Source organism: Grammomys surdaster, unplaced genomic scaffold, assembly GCF_004785775.1.
Source record: "Grammomys surdaster isolate TR1022 unplaced genomic scaffold, NIH_TR_1.0 338, whole genome shotgun sequence".
Classification (NCBI taxonomy): domain Eukaryota; kingdom Metazoa; phylum Chordata; class Mammalia; order Rodentia; family Muridae; genus Grammomys; species Grammomys surdaster.
The window spans coordinates 518,394-531,595 of record NW_021604757.1 but is presented as its reverse complement, the minus strand read 5'-3'; the positions used below and the strand labels follow the sequence as shown (position 1 = coordinate 531,595).

Genomic DNA, 13,202 nt, shown 5'->3' with positions numbered 1-13,202 from the left:
GGTTACAGGCATGTACTACTCTGCTCAGCTGTCATGGAAATCTTCAAAAACAAAGGCATCAGCAGAAACAAGCCCAAGTGGCAAGAAGCTGGAAGTCTGGAAATTGTACCCACAGAACAAATATAAAGCTAACAAAACCCAGATCCTTCACAAGTAACAGCAGAGCTGAGAAGTGGAAAGGCTCTCTACCCTCACTATCAGCCGTAGGAATGTGTTGTACAGCTAAACACAGCAGTAGTCATGGAGGAGGGGTCGGGAAGAAATAGCTCATTCCCCTGGGACCCGAGACTCCAGGCCCAATTCACTGTTTCAGTTTCCTCCCATCCTCTGAGCCCATCTACGAATCACGGGCACAGAGAGGACCAGAAGCAGGTTTTCAAGCCCAGAGGATTTTCTGAAGAAGGAACTATCATGTGCCTCTATGAGGAATTTTTTCTAGTACTGGACACTGAGACTAGAAAGCCACACCAGTGACGTCATTGCAACATACGTGAGGATTTGGTTCCATAGTGATTCTTGAGTAAGTGTAAGGAAGCTCTCCATACCATGCTGTAAGTCTTGGTTGCGGATAAGTTATATCTGAGAAAGAAAATACAGGGCTCTTGAGACAGTTGCTGCTGGTTGAGGTGCGCCTGCTGCCAGCCATTGTGTGCCTGCACTGTGAGAGGAACATGGGGAACAAAAGGAGAGGAGGGATGACCCAAGTCCCTTCCTCAGACAGGAAATGGGAGGTGGTTAGTAGAACCTGGAAGGGCTACACAGGAAATAAGGCATGCTGGCAGGGACAGCCTAGGCAAAGGCTCTGGGGAGGGAATGAGTTCCATCTGTTTGTTTCACTCATGGTAAAACCCAAAAAGTCTCAAAAAGCAGAATACAGAGCCTAGACTGAAAAAAGACTTTGTGGTACCAATAATTCATTTGAAAGCAAGAAAATCTGGTAGCCCTGTATCCTAGCAACACTACACATGCTCTTCTGATCTAAAAAGTGTGAGCCACTGTACTACACACCTGCTTTTGTCACAGTCCATGCTACCTAAACTGTTTTAGAGAGGTTAGGGGGTTACCATCTCTCCTCAACAGACACCAGTCACGAAAACAACAGATCAAGCTCAGGTTAGGTCCATGTGGCTCAGTGCTAGTGCTTGCTATGCCTGCACAAGACCCTGGGCTTGACCTTAGAACTGCCAAAAGAGGAGTGGAGGAGCCAACGTTTATTAAAGGCCAAACACATACACACACATCAGCCAGCGTTGTTAAGCAGATATCATGCATTATTTTAATTTACTTAATTAACACAAGAATCTTATAATTTATGTACTAAGAAAACCTAGAATTACAGTCACTAAAGTATAATTTGCTCAAAATTAACAACTACTTGGAATGCTGAAGCAAGCAACCAAAGCCACACTGTAGAAACTCCTTAGAGTAGGGAGAAGGCGTCCCTAAAAAGGATGGCTCCTATTCTGACACTCGAATTTTTAAAAAAGCCAATTTACATACACTTTGTCTCTCCACAAGCAGTTCAAACTCTTTCCATGTCCTACTGAGTCTAGGTCACAGCACAGGTGCCTCCTTGTGGTCATGTGTGGTATTGTAGGCATTGCTGGTGTTGGGAGAACATCAGAAAGGGGCAGATCACAGGAAGCTAATCAATTCTAGTGTACCTTTACAAGCTCAAAGGAGCAGACACTGAAACTGAAGGAGACTGGCTGACTCCAGTGGAAGGAAGGAAGGAAAGAACACAATGTCAGTAAAAAGGGCTTCAGAAAAATGTGTGCCAAACGGATTAGCAAAAAAGAAAGCTCTAGAAACTTCTGTGAAGAAGGAACTTGGCTAGAGAAAGCAGTTAAAGCGAAAGAGAGAGGCATTCCAGTCACAGGCCAGCTAGTGAGGCTTCCTTGACCCTCTAAGGTCTTGCATCTCTCTTGTCTGCTTTCCCTGACCTCTGAGCCTCTGTAGACTATGGCTTCTACCTGGCATACTGCTTCCTGTCTGTGCCTTAGGGAGTCTTGGTTTTTTAACGTATTTGAGTCCAGCTGTGTTAAGCAGATATAGGGAATTCAAAAACACTTGAATGGGGACTAGACAGCAACAACTGTACTCCAGAGGCCTACTTACCCTCTCTGATGCCCATCCTTTGTTTCCAGGGGACATCCTGACAAAGCCGCTCCAAGATCCAGTCAGCTTCCTTCAAGTCCACAAAGCCAGGATATAAGCACACCCTTAATACAGAAAGAACCATCAGTAGATAAAATACACAGAAAGGAGGGACTAGAGTAACTACTGTTGGATCAGTTGATTAGATCTTTGCTCTAAAGAAGTAAATAAAATACACAGAAAGGAGGGACTAGAGTAACTACTGTTGGATCAGTTGATTAGATCTTTGCTCTAAAGAAGAGATGGAATCATCTCAGCACCTCCCTCCCATGTGATCTTCACGTAAAAACCATGGTACCACTAAAGACACAAGTACAAGGGATACATGAGGCTTTCACAGAGCTCTGCTGCAAACAGTAGTCAAGATTCTGCCAAGGAGACAAGTGGCAGAAATGATTAGCATGCTGTGGCTTCAAAACCAAGGGCAGACACTTAATGCCTCTAAGTTTCCAAAAATGTAACTCAAAGACGATATCCGTCCACTTCATGCTGTCATTAGAAAGAGTAACTAGTGCAGGAGCAGGGGTCAAAAGATAGTTTTTAAAACTATACCAATTAGAAGACAGAGACCATTATGGCTTTGAAGATAAATATTCCCAAATGATGTCTCATCTTATTAAATATAAATATATCCTTATCCTGACACAGATTCAGCTGAAAAAAGCCCATTTGTATTCCTTTCCTAAGGAAAGTTCTGGAAGTCCACACTCTCTTGAGCAGTCTTGACAGCATCGAGTCCTCAGAAGGTGCATGTTATTTAAAAGATCAGAGGTCATCTAAAGCTACTGAGTTAAAACAAGATGTGCTCAATCAAATTTTGCTTTAAAGGGGATTGTCTGGATAGGTTTGTTGATTGTGTTTTGGTTTTTTATCTTTGTCAACTTGACATAAACCAGGGTCATTCAGAAAGAAGGAATCTCAACTGAAGGACTGACTGAAGACTGAGATGAAATAGCCCAGTCTACTGTGGGCAGTACCATGACTGGTGAGATGGTCCTGGGGTGTTTAACAACACAGACAGAGTAAGCAGCATTCCTCCATGGCCTCTGCTTCTGTTTCTGCCAGAGTTCCCTCAGTGATAGATTGTGACTTGAGAGTTATAAGATGGATCCTTTCCTCCCCACATTGCTTTTGGCCATGGTCTTTCTCACAGCAATAGAAAACAAACTAAGACAGACAGGTTCCAGAGGTGATTAAGACAACAGCCACACCAGCCAATTTTATAGGTTGCTTCATATCTAGCAAAGCTCCTATAAGCAATGTTCATTTGTCATTTCTGATATTTTTTTTTAAAATCTCATTGGTTTACAGTGATAATATATTTGTGTATTAAGATAGTTTCAAAATATGTTTAAATAGTGACTACACTTAATATATGACTTAACTATACTGCAATTCTCCTTGATGTGGCAATATAATATTACATATTGAATATACACAAAGTTCATGAAGTCTAGCACCAATGATGAAGCACTTACAAAAAGACTAGAGCCAGCTATGGCACTGAATTACTGTGAGTGGTGGGGGTGCAGAAAAAGGACCATCTCTCTGGCCCTTGCTTCCTCATGAGACACTGCAGTCACAATAGTCTGTGTAACTGGTAGAAGCTGTGAAAATATTTTGATGCTAGAAATACTTTGTAAATAGGAGTTTTATCCAAGTCTTGTTCCTTAATAGGACAAGTTTAAAGAGATGATAACTCAAATGATAACCCCAGTCAGGTTCCAATGAGGATTCACTTACCTAGACACACCTGTAGGTAACAGGCTGATTTCATACACACCCTCCCTGCTAAAGAAGCAGAGAAAAAGCATATATTAGTGGGAAGCAAAAACAATCTACCCCCTTTCTGCCTTCCCTAGAATCCATTTCTTACAGAAAACACTATGAGGGAAGCATTAGCTCCACCCTCTGTAACAGCTAGACAAGGAGCAAAATGGTGGTGGGTCCTTAATGGTGCTGGGAACAGAACCCTGACAGGTGCAGGCCATGAAACAAAAGTGGGAGAAAGCAATTTCTGATTCTACCTGGGTAGGTTTCACCCACAATTTAAGCTGATACGATTCCAATATCCATCACCAAAGGAGAGTTTGGAGCACTCTCCAGGTGGCAAGCACATCTCAAAACCTTGAGCTTCCATTACTTTCAAAGATATATGTCTAGTGAGTTCTTCCTTAGTAAAAAGCTTCAGTGTCCCCAAAACTGCACTTATGGTCCCTGAGACCTAGACTCTCCTCTGCCAACTCCCAGCGTCACCATCCTCAGCATCAACTGCTTGCACCCCCTTAACACAGCATTCCAGGTATTTCTAGCCTGTGTTTCTGTATGCTGGACTACTGCCCTACCAGTCAGCAGCCCCTATCCGGCTCACCTCCTAGTATGGCCAAGTGAAAACTTCTGACTCCCCTACAAAAATCTCACTTAGCCCTACCTCTAGACTGTCCTTGGCCATTAATCTGTGCCAGTAACATCATCCATCACATCCTGGGCTAGGATTAGATCTTCCATACAGAATTACAAGTTCTTCACATGACTATTTTATTCCCTAGACTGTGGGTGCCTTATGAGGCAAGGAGTGGCTTATTCTCATAGCCTGCACATAGTGGATGGGTGATAAAAGTTCACTGAATTTTTACTCAAATGTGGAAAGGTATAAAACTACAGATATGCAAAGGAAAGGTTCAGTGCAGAAAAGCAACAGAGAAGACAGGTCATTTGCTGTTTTAATAGGTTTTCATATCATCTTTCTCTCCAGGGTTCTAGTCAGTGGTTCATGACCTTTGAGTTAGGCTCCTAGGCAGCTGAATGAGCATGGCTATCATATATTTCATAATGACCAGATTTCTTTTTTTTTCTTTTTTTTTTTTTAAAGATTTATTTATTTATTATTTCTGAATACACTGTAGCTGTCTTCAGACACACCAGAAGAGGGCATCAGATCTCATTACAGATGGTTATGAGCCACCATGTGGTTGCTGGGATTTGAACTCAGGACCTCTGGAAGTGCAGTCAGTGCTCTTAACCACTGAGCCATCTCTCCAGCCCATGACCAGATTTCTACAGAAGCCATCTATACAGGCCCTGAGGTCTGAATACTCTGTTTTAATGAGACATACTGTATAGTAAAGTGAGACAAACTGTCTCACTTAAACATGGGGCACGTTAATGGGAACTGGCAAACAAAGCCTGGGAGAGTTTAGATTCAGCAAGGCTGAACTAACGGGGTGGATGCTGTGACTTACCTCAGATTGCAAACTTCTAACTGCAGCCCCTCCCCCTTAAGCCTCATGCACTCTCTCAGTGATGGAGCAATACTGCACAGCTACTATGCACATATACCTAGACTGGGCTTAAGTGATTAGAATATAAACCCTTAACATATAGACAAGGAAATCAAACTCTAGGGAAAAGGAAAGAACTCAGGACTAGTTAAATAGCTAACTTGTCACAAAGAAAAGACTAGATATTTCTTAAGATTATGGTAACATCTGTGTTAGCTTCAAATTCTTGTACAAGACAATCTACCAATATCTAAATAGCATAATAGACTGCTTATGAGCAGACCATCCACCTGATGCTAATTGCTAGCATAAGGGATAGTTCATACTGATGATTTATTTACATCAGGTGAAAAGTGAGAGGCAGGAGAAAAGAAGCCAAAGTTTCTCTCACCAGCTCTGGAGAACATTCAGATCAATACAAGCGAGGAACATTTAGCATTGCTTAAATCGCTCAGGAACAACCTTGCGGTTTTATTAGATGAGCTGGAGGGTCACCTAGGTTACTGCAGCTCTCATAAGGCCTGCTAGAGAAATGGTGCTGTCAGGCTTTTCATCAAGCCAAACTCCAGTGACTTAGGAAAAAGCCTTTTTTTGTTTTCAATTTACTCTTACAGATACCAGTAAAATTGGACCAGGAAATCTACCTCAGAGGCAAACTTTAATGTGCAGAGATCTTGGTGTGTTTTCTATACTCCCAGCAAACCCAGAAGGTCTCCTCAAAAGACCAAGTTCAAAGATTGTTCATACCAGCTAAAAATTGAGTTATTGGCTCTCTTTAAAATGGGAAGGCTGTGGAGGGAATGATTCCAGGCAGCCACGTCACGTGGACAGTGCTTACTTACTCAATCACTCTGGGTTCCGGGGCTATACGTACAACCTGCAAGGAAACAGGTAGATCTGAGTTCCAGAATAGCTTCCAAGGATCAAGAAGATCCTGTCCTCTCATTTTGAGCCAAGACAAGCTCGAAGGTTTCAGCTATCCTGTTGTCAGCCCCACCTCCACTCCTGCAACTGAGCTTTCTGTCTGCAAGTCCCAGAACTACGTCACACTGGCCAGATGACAGAAAAGGCGATACAACTAGAACTAATCAACTTTCCTGTGGCCAGAAACGGTGCAAAACCCTTTTATTAATAAAGGAGATGTTTTAAAAGTGGAAGATATATTCTAAGAGGAGTTCTGATAAGTATATGATCGTTACTATACCAAGATGCCTAATTTTTAAACTCTTTTTTTCCCATATTATTATTATTTTTAAATGAGAGCTGAGAAGATGGCTCGGTTGATACCAAAGGATGAGGGGCTAAACTCCAGTCCTCACACCCACGGAAGTGCTGAGTGGGCATCGAGGCTTATCTGAAACGGCAGAGCTCAGGAGGCAGGAACAGGGAACTCCCAGGACAAACTGGCTGGTTAGACCAGCTGAACTGCAAAGTTCTATGATTCAACTGAAATAATCTGGTTCAATATAAGGTGGGGATCAATTGAAGAAGATGCCTGATGCCATCCTCTGGCCTTTGCATTCACATGTGCACCCATTCATGTGAATATGCATTTGCATAACACACACATGAAAATAAAATAAGATTGGGCTAGATCCCCAGCCCTGCAGCACCCTTGTCCCCCCAAACTGAACCTTCTATTTTTTACATGCCCCTGGGGTGGCTAAAAATCAGGGATTTTGCTACAATAACTGAAATTTCACAAGGATTTCTGTAACAGCTCTAAAGAGAGCATCACTATAGAACTCTTAGACCTTAGCTCGCCCACGCAAGGCCTTAAGCTGGAAGTCATGGCTTAAGTAGAGCTTCCTTGACAAAAGAATAAAGGTGGGGGGTTTGGAGGGAGATATGGTCATCAATAAATGGGGGGCAGAAAACAAAAAACTACAGGCATACAAGATAACTGAAATAGTCCACATTTCACTATTACTAGAATCCTTTTGTTCTGCTACTCACAAGTAAATTTATTCAGCCACTATTGGAGTACCTGCTCAGAAACATAGCTTTTATAGGTACACCTTTGTTACTATTGAAGAACAACAATTTACCAGCTGAGGTTCTTTGAACACAAACTGTCGGTCACATAGCTGCTGTTCCTTGCCCCTCCAGGCTGGCCCCGGTGTTTGGGAAAGACGGTTCCTAGCAGGAGTAGCTGAAATAGGAGAGAACAGTCTTAACAAGAGTCAATACAAACTCCTTGAAGATGACTTATGGACTCAAAATGTAATAGGCAAAAACAACAAACAGCCCCAATCCACTCTCGCTGAGGTATTATTGACTAAATACTAAACAGGACAAATCAAGTTTGTACCCTTAGCTCACCAGCCACATATCAGACAAATTGGCAGTCACATTTACAGAAAAACTGTTAACAACACAAGTGAGAGTTCATGATAAACCAAAGCATATAAACAAAAGAGGAAGGCAACTGTGTACACCACATGCACGGTTCCTACAGGTTCTTGCCTGGCTGAGCAGCAGACTGGCTCTTGGTAGGTGTAGCCCAGGCTCCCTGCACTCGGGCTCGCTGTCTCTTGTCCTCCATGTTGAAGAAAAAGTGTTCTGTTCTGAGATTTCAGAAGATTTCATTCCCCATTCAGACCATGGGATGGGTACCTGTTTTAAAAAAGAAGTGAGTGTTTTATTAAAGGCAGTGAGTGGCTGGCCTATTAAAGGGTAAGTATAGCCTTTTTTTTTTTTTTTTTTTTTTTTTGGTTTTTTGAGACAGGGTTTCTCGGTGTAGCCCTGGCTGTCCTGGAACTCACTCTGTAGACCAGGCTAGCCTCGAACTCAGAAATCCACCTGCCTCTGCCTCCCAAGTGCTGGGATTAAAGGCGTGTGCCACCACCGCCCGGCTAAGTATAGTCTTTAATACAGTCAGAAGAGATGGTTTGATAACAACCAGAGCTTCTCCATAAAGTCAACTGTCTTTACTACATCTCTGTCAAGGGCTGGATCATGTGGACTACTGGCTATCAAGCCCTTTCACCATAGGCAGTCTACCAGAAACCGAGTTACTCATATTAGTCTCAAGGGCAGAACACGTGTAACTGTAACATTCCCATTGTCCACAACATGAATATGGAAAAATAGGCCAAGATCAGGTTTCCCAGTGCCTTGCTACTTACCACTGGCTGCATGGAACTTTGCTAGAAGCTTTAAAAGTAACCATGACAGAGAAACCTGAAGGACTTTGGCCACATGAGGTAAGAGAAGCATAGACAAATGCTACGTGACCTCACACATAAAAACTTAAGAAAGTTGGACCCTAAGAGTAGAATGTGGTTGCTTGTGACTAGGGAAGGGAGCTAGATGGGGGAAGGGCATGTGGATTCAAAGTACAGAGTTCCCCTTGGACAACAATAAGCTTTACTGACCTCCTGCACGGAACAATGACCATAAATACCAAATCACTGGATAGTTTAGTTACTAAGAGTAGATTTTAAATATTACCATCACACAAAAGGTATGTGAGGTAAGAGATGTATTATTTTGATGCACTCATTCTATATTGGAAGCATATATCCAAATGTCACAGTATCCCATAAATAGGAACAATAATTTGTCAACTTTAAAATTAAGTTTGAAATGAAAATCTAAAATATCCATGTACCACTTTTAAAATGAAGATTTAGGAAAGATTCCATTTCTATGTTTGTAACAAGCAGCAAAGATATGCAAACATGTATAGGGATTAGAAGGTTTAGTGACTTACAAAGTCACTCAGGGAATCAATATGATAAAAGTTTAACTCTTATCAGGTTCCAGTCTTGGGCTAATCAACCCCCACCCCATTTTTGCCCAAAGTTTACCCTGTAGCGAATACAGAATTCAGAAGGGTCAGGCCACATGTTCTGAATCTACGAGTCACTTCTTTATGGGTCTAGGAAAGTTTCCAGTTCCCAAAGACAACCCACTCATATTACTGCTTACACCACTGATTCCCAGGCCCCATCTCCTAGACCTTCTGATCCAATAGAGCAGATCTGGGCTCAAGGCTCTGCTTAAATTTCCTTACGAGACAGAAACTATGGCTTACCAGCAGACACCACTAATCCTGGAGGCCTAAGCTAAATATTGAGACCCCGTCTCATCATCAACAACCTATCAAGGGCTTATCATTTATCAGGTAGGGACTTACAGAAGCTGTTAACTGACCCAAAGAGTTAATGACACAATCAAATCCAACTCTCCAGGCTTATGAAATGTGTGAAGGAAGCCCCCGTGTATCATATTCTTTTAGGTCCTAAAGGCATAAGACTAGCGGTGGTCAACGAAGGCCTCTGAGCCGCTCACCTTGATGTGACTTGTCTAAGGCAACGGGTGAAAATAAAAATTCCAGAGTGCTGTCTGAGACTTAGTCAGTTCGCGGAGTCCCAGAACTTATGTATTAACCAAGAAGGTCCTACCACCCTGGAACTCGGAAGCCTGAAAACCTTAAAAAGAACAAGGGCTCTGGCGGTAGCGGGAACTTGCTTGAAATGCAGATCTGTCCCAGTCCCACCTGCAAACCCTGTGGCCGCTGACGCCACCGTCTGAACTCCGGCCTCTCCTTCCGGCAGAGGAGGCAGACCCGCCCTCAAGGTTGAGGTAAAAAGAAATGGCTAACAGCCTACTAATGGGTAGGGCTGGGTTCCTTTCCTAATTTAGACCGATTCCCTTACAGTCGGTGGCCCAGGAACGGACCCTCGGGCAGTCCTCACACGCCTGAACCGAGTCTCAGCCAGCAAGCCAGGAGCTGGGCGCACCGGACCAACCTGGCTGGGCCTGAGGAAAGTTCCCGACGCTCCGAACCAGCTCAGCTGTACAGACGTTGGGGAACCTTTAGAGTGAGGCACCAAGTCGTGCAACGCCCACCCACCGGCCTCCGTGACACGTACTTCCTCTTATGTTACACACTGTCACCGCTTCCTGTGGGTTGTCGGGAGTCCGGGTCGCCCCGCATCCCCGGCTCCTAAAGGGCCGAGTTGAGATGCTGAAGGGAATAAAGTCGGAACTGGGGACAGGAATCAGGGGCTGATGCAGCCCTGGTGAGGTGGACGTAGGAATGAAGATGAGCTTCCCAGGTCTAGGTCCTCAGGACGTTAGTTCCCGAAACTAGTGCTGCCATCTTTGGTCTCTTGTGCAAAGGACAACCGCACTCTCCTGGAACTTGTTGTACTGATCCGGGAGTGGGAAGGGCTTGGTCACGCCATGTTCTGCTTTAGAATTCGCTTGTTACCTTGAAAACCATGAAGACTCTAAGGTGCACTTTGTTCTCAGTGTAGCGTGCCCGTCTTTTATACACAATATTTACGGTGGAACACGAGAGCATGCCTTATTTGTCTGAGCTCCTCAGTGCTAAGTAAACTTTACTTGAGTCCACAGATCTGTCTAAATTTCATTCCAATGCCACCATTTGGGGCAAGTGCTCTGCTTACTTTTTAAGTGGTCATAGCTCCTGTTAAGTGGGATTAAATGGGATAACAATCTCTGGAACACTATATAAATCTAATAATTCACAATAGCTCAAAATGTCTTCTCACTCATTTGACCTCTTGACAAGCATCTTTAATGAGGTCAGGTTAAGCCATGTCTCTTATAATTTGACAGTTCTAACTGTGGCACTGAGTCAACTACTTTCTTCTGTTTTTTCGAGACAGGGTTTCTCTGTGTAGTCCTGGCTGTCCTGGAACTCACTCTGTAGACCAGGCTGGCCTCGAACTCAGAAATCTGCTTGCCTCACTGAGTCAACTATTTTCTGCAAGTTATTCCCTAAAATTTACCAAAACATGATCATTGTGGAAATATTTCTAATAAGCTTGATACTGTCAGGGTATCAATAAAGGCTCTTTAAGAAAAATCCCCTTCTGGTCAAAGGAATAGAATCAGCATCCTGAGTGGAGACCTGGCATTGCTCTTGGTCTGGGTCAATCACCTGGCCAAAGGACTACCCCTAGGAAGGTAGGCTTATCTTAAGCAACAGCAAAAAGATAAGTGGACTAATTAGTCCTTTAATGAGATACTATACTTTGCTTCTCTGATTCCAACCCTCTAGTTCCATCTCTTATGGAGCACTGACATGCTGGTCCAAGTCTTCCTGCTTTTCTGAATTATCTAGAACAACAACAACAACAAAAGACCATAGCTTACATTTCTTGCTGTCTCTGCTGTAAGCATGCTTCTTTTAACACTGCAGGCTTCTGCCAGCATTCTGTGTTTCCTTTCTCTCTGATGCTCCCCTCTCTTTCATGATGGCTGTTCACGCCCACTTAAGCAGCCTTCCCCATCGCCGTTCTTCCTCCACGCCCACTTAAGCAGCATCCCCCTACCCGTTCTCTTCCTCAGGGCAGCTGCCTACAGTTTACCTGTCCTCGGATGTTTGGTGTGTTTTTCTTTTAAACTAATAAAATTGTCCTTATCCTTCCATTTGAGCCCTTCTTAAATTCTTTCCTTAATGTAACTAACAACTCCAGGAGGCAATCCCAATTCCCCTGGTATTGATACTAAATAGCATTCGGCTGGAGTAAGCTCAATGTTCCTGACCAAGGTACCGATATTGCTGCCACTGTCGAGTCCAATTTTCACAGCATCTATTTTTTTGTTACATTTTGTGACATTGAAAGAAAAATGATTTATCCCAGGACTGAAAGGAGAGTGAGCTGGACTGTAATTTTTACTTTTTTCTCCATCACCTAGTAATCTTTCGATGTCTGCTTTGGGCTCAGGAAAATTTGATACATCTCCTAGAGGGTGTTATTTCTTTTGTTTTGGTGATTATAGCTTGGAACAGCAATAGAAATGCCTGGAATGAAGTGTTCCTAAAAGTAGTGGTTAACATCTAGTGAGCCTCCAACAGAATGCTTCAAAAGTCAGCCCATGACCCATTGGCATCTGAAATCACAGCACTTTTTTTATTTTTATAATATTTTTATTATTTGAAACACTTTTTAAATGTAAATATATTTTGATCGTATTCTTCCCTTCTCCCAAGTCCTTCCCTCATCTCTTCCCACCCAACTTTAAGTTCTTTCTCAAAAAACAAAAACCCAATACAACCCCCACAAACCAAAAAAATAAAATAAAACAACATACACCCCCCCCAAATACAAACAAAAGCCAACTGCTCAACTGTAACCAAATAAAAGTAAACAAACAAATAAAAAACCCTACATGGGTCCACTATATGTTGTTCAACTGTTCCTGAACAAGATGCCCGCCCTGGCTGGCTGATAGACCCACTGTCACTCCATTGGGGAAAGCTGACTTTCCCTCTTCAGCAGGTATAAATGACAGTTCAGTTGTTAAGCTTTATCCTGCTGATAGCTTGGATTTTATTCACTCATTTATTTAACAAATAATTTAACACAAGAAAATATAATAAAACAAAAAATATCAGATCGAAGTTGAACAAGAAAATCTAACAGGAGGAAAAGAGCCTAAGAGAAGGTACAAGAATTAGAGATCCACTGATTCACAATCAGGAATATCATAATACTAAACCAGAAGCCATAATGTGTCCTGTCCAGCAGGGCATTAAACAGGGGTTCGGGGAGATCATCTGAAAAAGAAAGTGGGGGACAGGCCGACACAAGGAAGGCGATCTGTCTAAAGTCTGATCAAATCACCGTTTTTACTTTTTCACACAGGGGTTATATGCACATAGAGGTAGGATGTGGGGAAGGGGATGACGAAGGAGCGTAGGTGTTCAGGGGGAGTACAGATATCTTCCAGAACAGAGTGTCAGCTGGGTGAAGGTTCAGGGGACATGTCACTATGACTCTG

At 42.9% G+C, this 13,202-nt stretch overlaps 1 protein-coding gene across 4 annotated transcripts in view; it reads right to left on the bottom strand.

Moving 5' to 3' along the window:
• Alkbh3 (alkB homolog 3, alpha-ketoglutaratedependent dioxygenase) overlaps window positions 1–10,304 on the bottom strand; it is a 29,937-nt gene extending 19,633 nt beyond the window's left edge. Inside the window, exons 1-7 of one of the 4 annotated variants that reach the window (XM_028778603.1) lie at window positions 10,196–10,304; window positions 7,905–8,054; window positions 7,487–7,590; window positions 6,281–6,315; window positions 3,901–3,948; window positions 2,119–2,222; window positions 491–579 (exon numbers count right to left, since the gene is read on the bottom strand). In XM_028778603.1, coding sequence (XP_028634436.1) covers window positions 491–579; window positions 2,119–2,222; window positions 3,901–3,948; window positions 6,281–6,315; window positions 7,487–7,590; window positions 7,905–7,983 — 459 coding nt within the window. In that variant the 5' untranslated portion in view covers window positions 7,984–8,054; window positions 10,196–10,304. Of the gene's footprint in view, window positions 1–490; window positions 580–2,118; window positions 2,223–3,900; window positions 3,949–6,280; window positions 6,316–7,486; window positions 7,591–7,894; window positions 8,055–9,734; window positions 9,853–10,102 lie in introns of those variants that run through there. The other 3 variants (XM_028778605.1, XM_028778602.1, XM_028778604.1) reach the window with 3 other exon arrangements.
• Window positions 10,305–13,202: the final 2,898 nt, after the last annotated feature.